The sequence below is a fragment of the Mizuhopecten yessoensis genome, unplaced genomic scaffold (assembly GCF_002113885.1).
Source record: "Mizuhopecten yessoensis strain PY_sf001 unplaced genomic scaffold, ASM211388v2 scaffold9369, whole genome shotgun sequence".
NCBI lineage: Eukaryota > Metazoa > Mollusca > Bivalvia > Pectinida > Pectinidae > Mizuhopecten > Mizuhopecten yessoensis.
This window is the reverse complement of record NW_018408013.1, coordinates 194,738-213,588: the sequence shown is the minus strand read 5'-3', so window position 1 is coordinate 213,588 and position 18,851 is coordinate 194,738. Positions and strand designations below refer to the sequence as shown.

At 35.5% G+C, this 18,851-nt stretch overlaps 2 protein-coding genes across 4 annotated transcripts in view; one reads left to right on the top strand and one right to left on the bottom strand.

The window, feature by feature from the left end:
- The first annotated feature begins 1,164 nt into the window (after positions 1 to 1,164).
- On the top strand, positions 1,165 to 7,142 carry LOC110457904. Its single transcript, XM_021509363.1, has 2 exons — positions 1,165 to 1,960; positions 6,142 to 7,142. The coding sequence occupies exons 1-2, from the start codon at positions 1,673 to 1,675 to the stop codon at positions 6,448 to 6,450; spliced, it is 597 nt and encodes a 198-aa protein (XP_021365038.1). The 5' UTR covers positions 1,165 to 1,672; the 3' UTR covers positions 6,451 to 7,142.
- A 7,447-nt stretch (positions 7,143 to 14,589) lies between these two features.
- The window catches only part of LOC110457885 (transient receptor potential cation channel subfamily A member 1-like), a 60,225-nt gene continuing 55,963 nt past the window's right edge, over positions 14,590 to 18,851 (bottom strand). For all 3 annotated transcript variants that reach the window (XM_021509338.1, XM_021509339.1, XM_021509337.1), the window contains exons 25-26: positions 16,981 to 17,084; positions 14,590 to 15,254 (exon numbers count right to left, since the gene is read on the bottom strand). In XM_021509338.1, coding sequence (XP_021365013.1) covers positions 14,996 to 15,254; positions 16,981 to 17,084 — 363 coding nt within the window. In that variant the 3' untranslated portion in view covers positions 14,590 to 14,995. The remainder of the gene's footprint in view (positions 15,255 to 16,980; positions 17,085 to 18,851) is intronic.

Here is an 18,851-nt window from a genome sequence, read left to right as displayed (position 1 = left end):
AATAATCGTAGTGTCGGTAGGAAATGTGAACAATGTGAGTGGTAAGGTACACCGTTACTTGTGTAAACATCTTGTTTGTGTTCCTGGCCGGGTTCTAGACAGGAATTCTTTACTTCTACAGTAACCAGACTCACGTCGTTAATTTAATCGGAGTTGAACGAATAACATTGCATTTCTATAAAACAGGGATGGGTTTGTATATTTAAGTTTCCCCGTCCGTAAAAGGTGTTACTCACGTATTTAATTTTTTCTTTTATTCTCACGTTCATTCATTGAAATAAATTTCACATTAATTCTTGTTTGAATTAGTAGAATTTCGCATTAAACAGTTCTGCTTACCCATGCGAAACTTTTAATTAAATAAATGTAGTTATTCATGAAGTGTAAAGTTATTTTTGTTTGTCACAATAGTAAACATATATGTAAACAGGTAAATGACTATTTGATGTCCTGTAGCCTTGACTTTTCTAATGTTTTGATAAAAAAAATACAAGTTACGACCTATTTTGTCAATTTAATAAGAAAAGTAAGATTTTATTATTGAAATGTTTGAAAGCGTTTATTTACAGATAAAACATATTTCTTGAAGAAATCCTGTCTATACTTTGACTAAGGTAAAGGTTTAATCAAATCCAATCTATTCGACCTGGGGATACAGAGAAAGTGATACAGCTGTATAATGATCCTGTGTATTTGTTTTTTGGCAAACGGTGCAATCACCTTGTGTGTGTGTGTTATCGTTCATCTATGATAAACAAAACGTACCTGATATTTCTGTCAATATTGAAGACATGAGCAAAAGATTAATCAATGCCATCGTCAGTAAAAAAAAATATAAGCAATTTGAAAACGGAAATGTTAATATGCCGTGTAGGAGGGGACACCTTACCTGTAGCAATGCATCACCAATACATGTATTACCTGTGAAAACGATACAGATCATACACTTGAGGTAGTTTTGATGTCTGTTACCGAACTTAACGACCCTCGGGCCTTCTGTGACAGGTATACTACCGGTATTCGTCAGAATGAAGCCACGATTTGTGACGTCACGCCCCGGTGGTTACTACCACATAGTATATATACAAATGGGACACATGTTTTTATACATATTTGACCTTAACCCGTTCTCATTTACACGATTGGAGTAAAGTTCACGATCGAAATCTCGTAAATCGAGCACGCCTCTTTTTTTAAAAGGAAGAAGCTATACGCGTTTCAGTTCAATGACAACTAGATCCCGCCTCGTATTGTCCGTACTAGTTAAATAGGCGTGCTGTGTGTGTTCGGATCATTACTATACTACACGTGTTTGAGGACGGTCTAGGCTTAGGACTGCCACCAGACGCCGATGTAACACAGTCTGACTATTGGAACTCTTTAAGGCTGACTTTGATTACACAGTTTACGGAGAAATTGGATTAAATTTACTGTGTTAATATTTACACTTGCATTACTAACCGATCCTTGCCCGCCTTACCCGTTCTTGCGTAAGCGCCAGTCAGGTAGATAAGACTTTTTGTATATATCTGGTGATATATATTTTTCCATTCAAACTTTTCCGTTGGGCTTGGTCTGTTCATTCACAACCGTACGGATACGTGCTTACACCTGGTTACGACATTTATATACGCCTTAGTACTACGCCTGTAGTTTGAACAGGACAGTCGCCATGAGATCTGAAATTAAATGTGACGTTGAGATAAGTATTAGTGCTGATGGAGAAGACAACGATACGATACAGGTCCCCCCGTGTCTCCAGGCGGCGACCCTAGGGTCCAATGCCACGCCTCTGACGTGCACCAAAGATGCTGTCCGGTTGCCAAAACGGTACATGCAGCGTCTGTACCACGCCAAGGCCAATCGAGAGTACAAACCCTCCCCGACACAGACTAAAGACAGCACGGAACACAGAGAAAAAGATCTCAACACGGCCCTCAAATGGATCAAGCAAGAAATAGTAAGTGTAGTACCCCAACAATTTCAATTATCTATTTCGAGAAAAGTACATTACATTATATTTAGATATTGTTAAATGTAACAGCACGTTGAGAAAGAACATTATATATATAGTTCAGGCATAACTTTATATATCAAAGCACCATTTGTCAACTGTACAAGTAATGTATCAAGCCTTCCATTACTTGTACATTAAATATACAAGTTCATAGCTGGTAATTTTATAAAATGATATATATTAATATATCTTATACATTTTATTAAGATTCTTATACATTTTACTAAGATCCCGAACATTTGTCATTTTAAGGGTACGAGTTATATTTCATCAGTGACCGTTACAGTTCATATATAGGTGCATGCGTTATGTCAGATTATTGGTTGAATTTAGGTCCAAGCCTCATATAATCTGTAGAAGTGTAAACACGCCGTTGACATTACTTCCTTCCATCGAAATAATCAATGAATCAATTCTTACGTGCTTTTAATCCCAAGCCCATTTGTACCAGTAGTACATGTACATGCAATCGAACCCGCATACCCAATCTCATGTCGCAGATAACCAGGGAGCTGTGGGGATAATTGTGTATGAGAGGGTGAGTCAGTCCCCTGAGGCCGAGTCGGAGAGACCATTCTCGTCCTATGAAGCCATATTCTTTTCTAATTGTCATAGAGCAGTCAATATAAATACATTCAATGCACGGATTGCAATCAAGGGACATTCAACATTCTGAGTAGATAATTTTGTAAAGACGTCCACTTCTGTCTAAAACAGACGGATATTTTTTATAATGGCCACGCCACAAACAGATAAAGCATCAAAACATATGCCAGCACACGTTTTTACGACCGAGGTTAATGTTGGAACGAAAACTGCAGCCCTTCAGTTCGGCAGTTAGCCAATGTTTACGACTCAGTTTATCGTCAAGGCCAGGGAACTTGTTTTACGTACATATGTTAGTATGTATGTTGCATTGGACACACAGAGTATAGAATTGAATGCTCTACTTGAAATGATGACTTATTTATGGGGTATGTTTGTACGAGAATGTAACATATCCATAAACCCGCCTGTGACAAGCACACCTACACTTAACAATAATACTTATGTTTTTGTATGTTTATAAGTATAAATGATAGATATATATGTCAGTAGGGCTCACCACTAGGTAGATATAATGTCGTGATGCACCGTAGCATGAATCTATACAGCTCATTCGTCCGATTGTGTCGCATTCCAAGTCTCCAATATCCACCTCTTATATATAGATGCCGACAGTTTCTTGCTTATTTTTCGGGTTTGGAATTAAAATAAACAACCGTCTCGTAATGGTCACTGATCCGTCTTTTACAATTTTACCGACGTTTGTCTACGCAGTAACCTCTGTAGAATGTGTATGATATACCTGTCTTTTATGTATACCGACATTGGACATTTACTTTTAGACAAGGTATGAGAAATGTAAATCTGGGTGTGAAAGCAAACATCCGCCGGTAAAATATCCTGAACACATTTTCCGTGGTTAAGACATAATAATAAGAACGTGACAATGCTTCTCACTTCACAGTTTTGACAAGACACAATTGTTTTAAGTTGTTTATCAATCGTGATTGTAAAGTTGTGAAGTTTACATAGTTAAGCAATAAAAATAATTGTACTAACCTAGATGTGCGTCACTTAAGAGAAAATGAGTGCTAGTACATGTACACACTTCTAAGTGAATCTATTACACCCACTGACTGATACAAAACACTCAAAAAGAAAAAAAAGAAAATAGAAATTCGCAGAAGTTAAAGACACCGTAAGCAAATTATAAATATTAATTTTGATAAATTCTCTGCACAAATAAAAAACGGACGTTTAAGAAATGTAGTATACAAAATAACTATCAGAATACAGAATATGAATACATGTAAAACAGGCCTTCTGCTTTTGAAAAAAATGCTTTGCATTTATGAACCTTCATATTTCGAACCGTTAAATAAGTTCTCTCTGTTGTATTCGTTTTGAAAGTTTTCATTATGAATTCTAGAAAAATTATTAATGAGCTAAGATTTTTTTTTTAATCACCTAGATTTGTCGCTAAAGTACACCGCACATTGGGCCTATGACCATGTGACGTAGATTACACGAAGTTGGAATAAGATAATTTAATATCAACATCGGTGCCAAAAGGTATGAACGTGCGAATTCCTGGTCGGGTCAGAGACAATGGCCGTGGTGCTTATCACCAAAACAACATCGGTGTGTATTGGAGATTTGATGACAATTTGTCAGTGTAGTTAGAAGTGTAATTCGTAATTAAACGGTGACTCGTTACTCTAGATCAATACACGGGGTGTATCAGCGGATATAAATAGGTAATGTTGCTATGTCTAACAATTAGATAGCTATTCATATATAATCAAAAACTGACTTTATGTGAAATATGTGTTAACTGACCAACGTCCATCTTGGCGTCCATTAATTGTTACCAACTCATTACGAAAAAACGTGCGGTTAAAAATAAGTAAAATTATATTATGTAGACTTCAACCTCTTTTAACGATTCTGTGTTTCCACTGCTCTTTTCCATATTAAAACTTGTTTTGACACATTTCCCTGTGTGAGAGTGTTAAGATATAAGAGAGCGATATCCTTTGTCAAACAATTGTGATCGTTTGGCTATGAACACATATTTTTGGTCAACGTTAGAAGCAATTTACATGGGACGCTGTGCTTTACTGTCGAGAAAGACCGTTAAAATTTACAAAGATCTCCACTGATTGTGGGATTTGTAAATAAAGCGTCCTATCTTGTCCATGCCAACATTAAGGAAACGTGTTGTGTTTGGGAAAAGATACCGGCCTTGATAATGTATTTGTTGATCTTTCTCGAAGCCCGCGAGGAAAATCTTACAAATGAGCATCTAAAGTAAATGTGTTAAAACGCCATGATGAAATCACAAAGAGTTAGCAAAACGGCACTCAAGCATGGACGTCCTATCCTCTCGTGTATCGTGTTACTTGAAGTGTTTCCCGTTGTTGAAGAATTTTGATTAAGAGTTTGTTTAGATGAGTTAGCATGCACGTGGGGGCTGAGGTGTCGACGTCACAGTCACTGACTGCCCTAACCTTTGTATGATGGTGTGTTTACAACATGAACACGGAAATTACAACATACCTGGCAAGATAAAACGCACTCTCACAATGCCTACCTAATAATGGATTCGTTTGACACCACGTTTTAACACTGGGTATCATATGACGTCACCTTATCTTCTTTCTTCTTTCTTCTGTCAACCATTTAAGAACAACAGAGTCATCATGACGAAATGTTTTACAAAAAACGGGACCATCGATGACTTTCCTCGGTACTAACTACATGTAAACGGTCATTAAGCGTTCTAACAATGGGCGTGTGTTCAATTTGAAAAATAAATACATCATTTTCTAAATGACTAGATGGAAAATGTGTTAATTAGTCAACTGTAAAATTGTTTATAATGCTATACCCACCCGACACGTTGAATTAACTCCATGTATCTTATTATTGCTTACACATTAGTGCTAAAACTGTAATTATCATTGTGCATTTAGTCGCTGTACTAATCACATATATAGTTTTTATTATTTACGCCCTTTAGGATAATCACAACATATTAGACAAACCGTCATAATCGTCTTCATTGATATACTTATTATTGTTCACGCCCGCTTAGATAATTATACTTTAATCGTCACCATCCCCATCACAGAGAAGATTATTATCATTTACGCCCTATTTGATTATTATAACGTCGTTATTAAAATTTAAAAAAATCGCCGCTTAATGTTTCATCTACAGAGAGTTATGGTAACAGCACTGATTCGATACAAAAGTGTTCAACGCCTTTATTTCATGTTTATTATCGTAAGCTTTCGATAAAAGATAGAGAAAATCTATTTAATGTATAATATAAATATATATGATAAAATATATATATTATATCACGGAATTAGATTACAAATGTACGTGACAAGAGCTTTTCTTATTGTGTATTTATTTATATCGTATCTAAAATCTAATGTCGTCAGCTTGCCTTCAATATATTGCAAATACGTGAAACCTGGGACCAAGAATGCTTTGTTCATGTGCACAGGTGTAGCTGAAAACAAAAGATAGTTTCTTATACTCAGACATCTTATGTTTATGTTTTACAGATGGAAATGAAGGAACAAGACAAATCTCTGATGAAGCAGTTTATAGACCTCCGGTCCACCATTGTACAGTTACGGTGTATGTTTGAGGTACATAGTTCTAGTTCTGACATTAGCAGCATGAGCGGAAGTAACATGTCGCTTGAAGACGTTCTGCGGCCCGGCTCCCCAATGGGCTCCCCTCATCACCTATCACCTATTGAGGACATTGACGAGACGACGGAGTTCCGATCGAGGACGTCGTCCCTCCTCGCACCGTCCAAAAAGTCGCCAGTCACGCACATCAAGTGGAAAAGTAACGAGTTCATTTGATAAACCGGAAGTTGTGTGAGGTAGTGCGTGTCTATGAATATTTTATCCGAACGTCCGGGTCGTGATCGTGTTTGAAAGAAGTTGGTTGATTCCCGTTACGAACGTGAGCTGAATTTTGTGAAGAGTGTGTTTAGATGTGTTTATATGAGTTTAGATATGTGAGAATGTTTGTAGGTTTTGTACATTTCGTTCCAAAGTGCTAAATAACTGGATGCTGACGAAAGGTCGTGTGATTCGCACTATCATGTTTATCTGTACAAAGTGTTGACAAACAGACATTAACTGATCATTATGGACTCTGAACCGTTGATGAAACTCTGTGGTTGGTCGGGTATAGCTTTGAATTCTGGACAGGTTGGGGTGGTGTTCCCGGCACATTCGATATGTTTTGGCCCCATGCACGGTGTGATCAATCAGACGAGGTGACACAATCTACATCCGTCACGCGTGACAGGTGCCCTCGATACATCATATCTGACGTTGTAAACACGGACAGATAGTGTATTCACTGACCATTTAGGCCTATCAGCTAGATATCCAATCTCATTCGCTGTCAAAACTGATGAATGCATACTTTTAACATTCCTTTCAAAATTTTGTTTACCTGTTTCTTGATCGATGTCTATTTTGCAATCGTGTTTGATGAATTTTATATGTTTGTATTGAAAGAAGTTATTAAAACAAAATATCGTTACTGCCGCATATTTTTATTTTTTACAAAATATCCCCGAACTATACACGTACGCAACTGTTGTTGTAGTCCAAAGGTTTTAAAAAACAAATCACATGTGACAAAACAACAAATGAAATTCAAAACAATACGATGAGTGTTTTGTAACTGACAGGACTGTGTACGTCTCCAGCTGACGTCGGCTGTAGTGCTAACCTGTCAGCAGGCGTAGACGTCATATACACTGGTAAACACCGACTGTTATATGTACAACAGATGACCATGTACAGTCTTAAAACACTCAGAGTTAAATTTAAACTATTTCTTAAAAGCTAATACCAGTTACAGGGTCACGATTCATAATATAAAATCATCAAGATCTTACAAAAATCTCGTGATGTAATTATTGTCAGTCTGGGCTATTAACCACGTTTGTAAGGGACAATGGAACCTGGATTGTCTTGACTGTGACTCAAATCTCGTTAGTCTGGATATATTTACTGTATTTACTCATTTAGTTAATTTGAAAACTTCCGTCTGTTTGTGCAATATAATCTGTTCAGTCTAACTATTTCGGTTTATACAGAAGAACCTTGTTAGTCTGGATACTTCGGTTTATACTGAAGAACCTTGTTAGTCTGGATACTTCGGTTTATAAAGAACCTGGTTAGTCTGGGTACTTCGGTTTACAAAGAACCTGGTCAGTCTTGATACTTTGGTTTATACAGAAGAACATGGTTAGTCTGGATACTTCGGTTCATACAGAAGAACGCGGTTAGTCTGGAAACTTCGGTTCACACAGAACCTGGATAGTCTGGAGTCTGGACACTTCGGTTCACACAGAACCTGGTTAGTCTGGCCACTTCGGTTCACACAGAACCTGGTTAGTCTGGACACTTCGGTTCATACAGAACCTGGTTAGTCTGGCTACTTCGGTTCACACAGAACCTGGTTAGTCTGAACACGTTTTATAGCAGTGACAAATTTGGAGTTACGCAATCAAAAAACTGCAGATGATAAAACCCATCAACTGCTAAACACGATTTAGAGTAATTATACAGGAACATTCATGCACGACTTTCTTTCAAGACTAATAAAAAAGCATGCATGTATGACTTTCTCACGCATCGGACTAATGTTGTTTTATGCTAGGCGGAAGCTTAATTCATCAAATATCGTATAAATAAGGACATACAAAACCTGTCACGTGTTTATGTTGGCTAAACGTTGTAATGTGTAGTACGATTGTTATTGTTTACACTGCGTCAGTCATGGCGTTCGCTCCATCGCCTCCATCACACATCTGCTAAAGACATTCATCAGTTACATTAAAATTCCAGATCTCAGACAGATATCATAATTTTGTTATTTCGTTTCTTTGTGCGTCGATGTGTTAGAAAGAGAAATACTTCACGCTCCAAGGGCACGAAGTTTGGTACACAGTACGGTCGATCGGACAGGAGATTCAGCGTTACTAGTCGCTATAAGTAGGGATGAGTAGAGGGTTCTGTATCATTGCCTGTGGTAACAGTGAGTAACTAGATAATGGTTATACACAGTTTATTGACTCGGGCGCTATAACAGCTTCATCTTAATCACAACTTAATCTAGTAACATCTCCATCTTCTTAATGTATGGGGGGATCCTTCAGAGCTGGTGATCACCGGCACATTGTACTAGCTGTTGTGGTTTCGGTCATATGTGTGAGTTAGTCACAAGCTAGCTATTTTTTTCTTTTAATTTACCGATGGTTTTAACGACTATTAGTTTTAATATATTAGGGGACGTGTGCGTAGATTTAAGGACTGTTTGGAACAGGGAGTAAATTCTGTTATTTTGTTTTCAGTAGACAGTAATATTATTCTGTAATGTTTCTTAATCGTTAGCTTTTTTCAGGGAGAATTTATCTAAGTGCTGAAAATAGAAATCAGCATATTGTTGTAAATATTTCATATACAATCGCTATTTTAACAGACTGAAACATTCGGTTAAATATTTCCTTTGTAGTGTTTCTGTTCTTAACACCATCAGATTTACAAAAGAAGTGCACACTCCTTCTCACCAGAAAAAAAAACCCACTTAACTTCGAATGTTGAACTTCAAAATAATTCATTTTTAAAATAACCCTTAAAATAAAATAAAAAATTCTGGCTCTTAGCTCTTTATTCTCATCACGAATTAGAACTCACAGTTTTATGAATAAATTTCAGAATGTTTGAAAGCTTAAAGTTAACAAATATTTATGTAAACCCTTGTTTCAATGGTAAAAATTAACGTTAAGTAAACGTTAAGCTTACGTACTAGTCTTTAAACACCTGGTCTCTATGGTAAACTGTGTGTAGTGTTTGTGTAACATAAACTGTGTTGGATGTAACATTAACGAAAAGTTAACGTAAAGCTTACAAGGCTTTCAACACCTGGTCTCTGTGGTAAACTGTGTGTGATGATTGTGTTACGTCACGTCCCGGCTTGTCATGTCTCACGGGTGTGTTCGATCACGTTACCTCATGTATTCGTGATATCCTACATCAACTTACGACAGACGTTCTGTAATGTTGTTTACTACAAACAGTCATGTTCCAAATATCATAGGTCACGTATTCAATATCTCAATAGATGTAAGTAATTCATTACTAATATCTACTTTCACTTCTAGTTTATATACATAAATATTTGTTTAATTATCTATTAGTTTGAACATTAAAACATAAGAACAGAGATGGATACAAGATAATAAGGATGACGGAATATTCATCATAAGTTGATATTGAGTTAGGACTAAAGTGCAAAGGTATTGTCATAAGTGACGAAGTCCGAACACTTAGAGGTCCAAGGGAATGCCCCTCCCCCAGGACATTTTGAAGAACCTAAGAGCGACGACATGACATTTCCATCATTTTAATGTTAAAATACAAGAAACGCATATAATTGTATTGACATCTCATTTGAATCAATCAGGGTTGGAGTTTGTTTAATTTTAAATCAGATGATGTTATTTCCCACATTTTAAACGAAACATCTTAACTTAAAGCGTCGAGCTCCGCGTAGGTGGTACACTGGCTCAAACAAGTTGAAATACAAGCAGATTGTAGAGGGTAGCATTACAATAACTATTTTCTTTTTTATAACACAAAAAGTGTGAGTTCAAACGGGATCTTTAAAGAGGGAAACGATCTATTTTACACGTGCTAAGTACAGTATGCTGAAATTGGTGACACATGTATGTGTGTATTTATTTGACTATTTACTGAAGAAATCATCGAGATATAGGTTTTTAGCAGTCTCTATCCCATGAAAGCGGATATGCCTTATATCAATTTCTGCCAGTAAAAAGTCTGGAAGCGGAATACAACACGTCAGCTTAGTCTACATTATAAGCCTTAAATAAGAGGACCCTAAAATAAGAACCACACGAAATAGTGAAATTGGCATCAATATTTGCGTTTACCTATCATGCAGTTTGTAAACTAGCTTAGTATATGAATAAAGAAACCCCTAACAATTGCAATTGCTATTATACTATAATCGTTGGGCATCCAACGTATACATGTACATGTATGCCCTTCGGTTATACAGGCACTTCGCGAAGATAAGTTAGTTAGACTTTAATGCGAATTCCGAAAACTTTTAATAAAACATACTACCTTCATCAACAGTAGCAAAATTGGCAAATTTATCTTCCCATTGGTATTCTGAAATCATATCATCGAAGCTGTCAAAGGCAGCATTTTTGTGAAGCAAGACTAGTTTATCATCAAAAGAAATTTGAATCGAAGCAATGCAGGCCCCGAGCTCTCTTATTGAACCATCTAGCGTTATTATATGATTTTCTGCACTATTTGAATTTTCTGTCATAAAAATAGGGCCGAACAGACAAGATCTCGTAGAACCGTTACGAGTGGGCGGCTCATTTATTGGACATTTTAATCCACACGCTGTAATAAGACCAGACAAAACCTGACTCGGACAAATCGTTCAGCATTCAACATGAAGGTCACAAAGAATTATGGAATGTCTAGGAAGACTGCATGCGCTGTGTCCGTATAACTTCGTCTTCTCTGTGTTCAAGGTCGCGTGAATGAGTTACCTTCAAAATATCAGTAAAATAAACACGGATCTCACTCAAGCAGATTTTGTTTCCTTCAAAAGGAAACGGTTCAGGAATACTATCGATGCGCCGAAATTCAAAAGACGCGTTCTTGTCCAAATGTGTCTTGCTGAGATTAATACTGTTTAACTCTCCATTCATTCACACTAAAGTTTCAATCTTATTAATAAAATTTAAATATTGAAGTGAAAATAGGAAGTTTTTGTGGATCTAAATATATCATCGCATACCCATATGCTACTTCAAAAGGAAAATCAGTTAACGATTAACTCAGTTTCGAGAAACTTAAAGTTCCAAAACTCCCAAAATACTATTTTTACCATACACTCCAGCGTGGAATCACCTCCCGGCCAACAACATATGCAAACTGGCAGTAGTGATTGTTCTTCAGATAGGAACACGGAGTGTTAAAAAAGAAACAATATAAACTAATAGGAACATGTTACTGAAGAGACCATAGCTTGGAAACGTTTATAACTTTCAGAATGATATCTAAAAAAAGTTCGTTTAGTGATGAATATTGTGAGTGTGATTTTTAACAACAACGAAGAAAACAAATTACATAACTAAGGATTACGGTTTAACAATAATCAGTTATCAGGGAGGATGGATTTCAACAGAAACTTTATCAACACATTGACAGTACTCCCTATATTTTGCCATCATTACAATATCTGCGCCCGCTAGTTTGTCAGGACGAATTATACAGAAACTGTATTACGTATATTTTTATTGATGGTATTGAGTTAAATAACATAAGTCTATTATTCAATGCGATATAATAATGCTGTTTGCTCTTAACCCCAACGAACTTTGTCTGAAGAAACATTAATTCATAACATATTAAACAACAAATCAAAACAACGACTGTGTAATTTTTATAATTTATTTCGAGATTTCCACTCCACGATTTGTATGAACTTATTTTCAGAATTACATGTTTCAAACAAGGTTAAAGGCCTAAACGGTGATTGCTTTTTCTACATCAATTTGATGATATCCTCTCTCGATCGATATGTAACCACCGCATATATATAAATCCACTCAACTTGTTTTTAAATGAAAATCTCTCTTCACAAACAGACATGAAAACTCCATTGAAAAGGGTACACCTTGTTTGAAATATTACCATGAAATCATATATGGTACTTATAGATGACTAGATAACTTTTAAGTCAATCCGGTGTAAATATCCAGAATCTATTCTTGTACGGTAAACATGGAGTGCTATTGTAGGAAAACATTATCTGCTGTCAACTTGTAACATTATAGTATATGGGTGGTCGGGTGGTGCAGTGAATAGCGCACTTTAATTGCCTTTCACCAAGCCGGACGGGATTCGATTCCCCCATCGGACGTGAAAAGGTTGGGGTCACCTGTCCGACCACGTGGGTTTTCTCCTTGTACTCCGGTTTCCTCCCACACTAAGACACCCAACGCGCTCACATCCGGGCCAACAAGAGTGATTAATAGAAGTTGAAATAAATTGTTTCATAATTGTTGTAAAATAAATAAAAGTTGTCAATTTGTAACATTGTAAAGCGTTATATAGACACATTTCCATTTAGGTTTACTTAGTGATTTTTTATTCTTTTTACTTGAACTACCACTTATTAATTTAGTACTATATGTCAATGGACAAAATGTTCATATGGTGTAGTAACGGTTGAATTGGCTTGTGTTTGACCTGCTAAATTTTGGTATTGCTTTACCATGTTTCTGTAGTGGATATGATACGGATTTCTTTCACCCTTGACAGTAATCTTAGCCGTTGTCCTATATCCTTGCTTGATACAAAAATAAGTAACAGTGGAAGTTGTGAAGTTTTAGAATGAGACGAATAACCTCCCTTTGTCCTAAGCTTTCCTTTTTACAATATTATCAAAATTACAAAATATTAAAAAAAAATGAATCATTCTAGTTTGAAACAAGTTAAGCAGAAGTGTAGCTTTAATTAAAAAAGTTGCACTTTGTAAAAATAAAGTTCATCTTTTGAGATTAGGTTATTTTGTTTCATAATGTCATGGATAACATGGATAACTTGTTATACCAGAATTGTTCTCATACAGGACCAAAAAGCATTCCCCGCCGCCAAGTATTAAAGTAAATATACTCGGATAACTTGCAACAGACAAACCTTTCTCATGTTCTAACAGTTAAGATTATCTACATTTATATCACAATATAGAACACATTAACACGAGTCACTAAATATCATCAGTTCATGTAAAGCATAAAAATTGAATAACAATTTCACATAATAAAATTGAAAATCTGCTGAAATTTCTATGTTGAGTTGCTATGGATAAGATATATATATATATAGTGGACGGGCAGTGACGTCATTAAATATGGGAATTATTGCATACCTATAAACGCAGATATCTGTCTTTGTAGTACCGTTTTATTAAAAAGACAGTTAGATGATAATCTTATTTTACAATAAACATGTGTGTTTTTGAAACTACATTGTCTACATTTATTTTAACTTTGAGATATCATGCCATTGTGAAAGTATTCTACCTTCATTTTTCACTTTTGTGATTTTACAGGACTCGCTAAACACTGTACAGTTGTATTCATATTTTTTCCATGCAAATTTACAATAAAATCTCGGTACACCGACACTCCAAAAAAACCTTTTTAACATTGATTTTTGTATCAAATTTTGTTTTTAATATTTAACTGTAAAAAACATCATTTAGGATATTCTTTCGGGGAGGTAAACTGTCCGGACTAACAAAGTTTTGTAAGTTAATGATTGGATAAGTATACCAAAGGTATTTGGGATCCACACCACAAAAACGCTAACAATAGCCACGCAATAACAATACTATATACGTCATCAACAATAATTATCAACATTGTGTTCATCTACATAACAATACAACATTCATTTCTTTGGACAATATATCTCTGTCTTTTCCTTCATTTCCAAAAATGTTGAAACGCTCTGCCTTAAGAAATGTATATTTCAATGGTCGCAATTAAATTCTCATTAAATAGAAGACAGTCTTCAAACGTTATATGATCATCTTAAACTGCACATAATATGCTGGCATATAAATAATAATAATAATAATAATAATAATAAATAATAATAATAATAATAATAATTCGAGGTTCTTATATACCGCTTTATCACCACCTAGTTCGTAGGTCGTCTCAAAGCGGTTCAGAAGTTATTATCCGTGGTTATAGGGCCTTTGCAACCAGCCAATACCTTTCTCAACTCCCTGGGGAGCATACAGCCAGTGCAGCCATTTCGGCGCTCACAGCTAGCATTCAACAATTCCAGCACTGCCCAACCACGTACTCATTTACAGCTGAGTAGACTGGAACAAGCGGAGTAAAGTATCTTGCTCAAGGACTCGAACCCGCAACCCTTTGGTCACGAGCCCGGCGTTCTACCACTAGACTACCGTGTCTCCGTGTCATTGAACATTTCTTATCATACGTCCGTAGTCAAAATTATCAAACTACTCACGTTGTACAGGAGGAACAGGTCTGATTGACAATCTACAGTACGTACCTGGTCCACGAATAGACGGATATACTATGATAATAAACATAGGAAACATATTTGTACACAATGGAACATCGTTAGTCCGATTGTTAAGTAAAAATATCAAAAGAATTAAATTGTCCAGTTTTGTAGAAATAACAGTGTGCGTAAATTCAAAAACATGGAATTCGTATATACGTTTTCTGGATTTACTGATTCAAGACTAACGATGTCCGGATTAAAACGTCAAAAATTCTTAAGACTAGCAATCATGTTCATTCTTTGATTTTTCCGCAACTTTATCTGAAGTCTTTTTCCAGTGGGAGACGATAGCATTCTGTCGGAGAAGGGTTTTCTTGATGAATGGAGCGGCGAAGCTCGCCCCGTGAATCTTCTCCAGACTGGTGGCACACGCTACTCCCTCATCCTTATTGTCCTCCTCAGTGGCGATATCCATCTTCTGGACGATCAGGCGGAGTAAATCGTACTGTTTCTCCAGCTTCGCTCCCATGTCCTTCATCCTACAAACAGATAGAACTTTGCTTATGTCGATATCCTTTGTTGTTTTGATTGGTTGGGAGAAAATTAATCAAAAATCTCTGTCACACTCGAAAAATGTGCGTTCACTGCTTCGTTTACCCACCGTGATGGTCACAAGAACGCTTGACGACAACAGCCAATTTTATCAAGCGCCGGTGCGATAGCGATTGTAACCAGCAGACTATCAACAAACAAGATGTCATTATCGAGGTTTGCTGCCGTTTCTGAGCTACAAAGACTGTTGGTGTAACAAAATAGATATGACATTCATTACGATGTAGCAGGTGACAATGAATATTGACAATATTCACTATCACCTGCTAGTGAATGTCATATTTTATATTGTTTAATACATATTTTGATTTTGTTTAATCTTATACTCCTTTCTCTCATATAATGCTTCATTTTTTCATAGTTTGCCCTATTTTTGTTGGTTAGAATTATTTTTTTGTTATACATTATTCTATGCATAGATTTACAAATCTTCATGCATTCGTCCTCGTAATTATGAAGAAATGAAGCCAATTGTTTATTCATAGCATTCTTTTTATAACGGTTGTTATGTAAATTTGACCTCAATTATTTGAGTGATGCTAAAATATCTTAACTAGAATTAATTTCAGAATAATAATTGGTTCAGAGGAATATGAGTACAAAATTGTGCAATATCAAACTTCCATTGACTAAAACGCAGCGAGAATAAATATCTTCTTCAGAAAGATTACTTTGCTTTGAAGTCAATTGCCATGGGTAATTTTTACATCAAGTGTTGAACAGATGAAACTCTTACGTGTTTACCAATGAAGAGCTGTATAATTTACCTTAATCGGTACTTTTTAGTTTATATAATAAGGGAAACTATAGAAATTAACATACCCTCTATCATATAGTTCTATAATTCATTATTTAAATATAGTTCAATATTACGCTGGAACAACTAAGTATAGAACTAATTGTGTGGTTACCACTTTAACCTTAATGGTGTGCTTACTACTTTACCCTTAATTGTGTGGTTACCACTTTAACCTTAATGGTGTGGTAACCACTTTAATTTTAATGGTGTGGTTACCACTTTAACCTTGAAGGAGTGATTACCATTTTAACCTAAAAGCTGTGGTTACCACTTTAACCTTAATTGTGTGGTTACCACTTTAACCTTAATGGTGTGGTTACCACTTTAACCTTAATTATGTGGTTACCACTTTAACCTTAAAGCTGTGGTAACCACTTTAACCTTTATTGTGTGGTAACCACTTTGACCTTAATTGTGTGGTAACCACTTTGACCTTAATTGTGTGGTTACCACTTTGACCTTAATTGTGTGGTTACCACTTTGACCTTAATTGTGTGGTTACCACTTTGACCTTAAAGCTGTGGTTACCACTTTAACCTGAATTGTATAGTTACCACTTTGACCTTAATTATATGGTTATCACTTTAACCTTAATTATATGGTTACCACTTTGACCTTAATTGTGTGGTTACCACTTTGACCTTAAAGATGTGGTTACCACTTTGACCTTAAAGCTGTGGGTACCACTTTAACCTGAATTGTATAGTTACCACTTTGACTTTAATTGTATGGTTACCACTTTAACCTTAATGGTATGGTTACCACTTTAACCTTAATGGTGTGGTTACCACTTTAACCTTAATTGTATGGTTACCACTTTGACCTTAATGATGTGGTTACCATTTTAACCTTACCTTTGTTTTTGTTTGTGGAGCTCCGTATACAAATACGCGTCATGGCGGCGAGAGTCATCAGACCCCAAACCATTACTTTTATTCCATGTCATTTTACTCCAGAGCTGCAAAAGAAAACAAAACTATATAGTACAATAGAAATAATCGTTCTTTCCTAGATACAGTAAGTCTTAGTTACTGTTGCGATAAACGTTCGTAATAAATATGTGGTATTGCATTAAGACTGTTTGTGGTATTTTATTAAGTTAGTCTGTGATATTGTAATACGTAAGTGTGTGGTATTGCATTAAGTTAGTCTGTGGTATTGTATTAAGTTATCTTGCAGTAATATATTATGTAAGATTGTGGTATTGTATTAAGTTATCTTGCAGTATTGTGTTAAGTCAGTTTGTAAGACACTGTAAGTCTGTGGTATTGTAATAAGTACACTGTAAGTCTGTGGTATTGTATTAAGTAGACTGTAAGTCTGTGGTATTTTACAGTATTGAGTACACTGTAAGTCTGTCGCATTGTAATAAGTACACTGTAAGTTTGTGGTATTGTATTAAGTTATCTTGCAGTATTGTGTTAAGTCAGTTTGTAAGACACTGTAAGGCTGTGGTATTGTAATAAGTACCCTGTAAGTCTGTGGTATTGTAAAAAGTACACTGTAAGTCTGTGTTTTTTTACAGTATTAAGTACACTGTAAGTATGTGGTATTGTAATAAGTACCCTGTAAGTCTGTGGTATTTTTCAGTATTGAGTACACTGTAAGTCTGTTCTATTGTATTAAGTAGACTGTAAGTCTGTGGGATTGTATTAAGTACACTGGAAGTCTGTGGTATTGTATTAAATTATTCTGTGTTATTGTATTAAGTACACTGTAAGTCTATGGTATTGTATTAAGTAGACTGTAAGTCTGTGGTATTTTATAGTATTGAGTACACTGTAAGTCTGTCGCATTGTAATAAGTACACTGTAAGTATGTGGTATTGTAATAAGTAAACTGCAAGTCTGGGGTATTGTATTAAGTACACTGGAAGTCTGTGGTATTGTATTAAGTAAACTGTAAGTCTGTGGTACTGTATTAAATTAGTCTGTGGTATTGTATTAAATTAGTCTGTGTTATTGTATTAAGTACACTGTAAGTCTATGGTATTGTATTAAGTAGACTGTAAGTCTGTTGTATTTTACAGTATTAAGTACACTGTAAGTCTGGTGTATTTTACAGTATTAAGTACACTGTAAGTATGTGGTATTGTAATAAGTACACTGTAAGTCTGTGGTATTGTATTAAGTACACTGTAAGTCTGTGTTTTTTTACAGTATTAAGTACACTGTAAGTCTGTGGTATTGTATTAAATTAGTCTGTGTTATTGTATTAAGTACACTGTAAGTCTGTGGTATTGTAATAAGTAAACTGTAAGTCTGTGGTACTGTAATAAGTACACTGTAAGTCTGTGGTTTTGTATTAAGTACACTGTAAGTCTGTGGTATTGTATTAAGTACACTGTAAGTCTGTGGTATTGTAATAAGTAAACTGTAAGTCTGTGGTATTGTAATAAGTACACTGTAAGTCTGTGGTATTGTATTAAATTAGTCTGTGGTATTGTATTAAGTACACTGTAAGTCTGTGGTGTTGTATTAAGACACTGTAAGTCTGTGGTATTGTAATAAGTTCACTGTAAGTCTGTGGTACTGTATTAAGTAAGTCTATGATATTTTATTAAGTTTATCCTTGATATTAGGTATGCAGATAATATACGGTACTGTACGTGTACCAAAACAAACAAAAACACCTAAGTGTAAACAAATTTTCTCTGCCACTATCGTTAATCTTTATACTTTACTCATAGGTGGTGGGCACGTCTATCAAAAAAAAAAAAAAAAAA

What these genes read in the sequence shown, in the direction of transcription:
- LOC110457904 (XM_021509363.1), top strand. Translation starts at nt 1,673, where the DNA reads ATGAGATCTGAAATTAAATGTGACGTTGAGATAAGTATTAGTGCTGAT. An exon ending in AATGGATCAAGCAAGAAATA is followed by an intron (nt 1,961 to 6,141) that starts GTAAGTGTAGTA and finishes TATGTTTTACAG; the next exon opens with ATGGAAATGAAGGAACAAGA.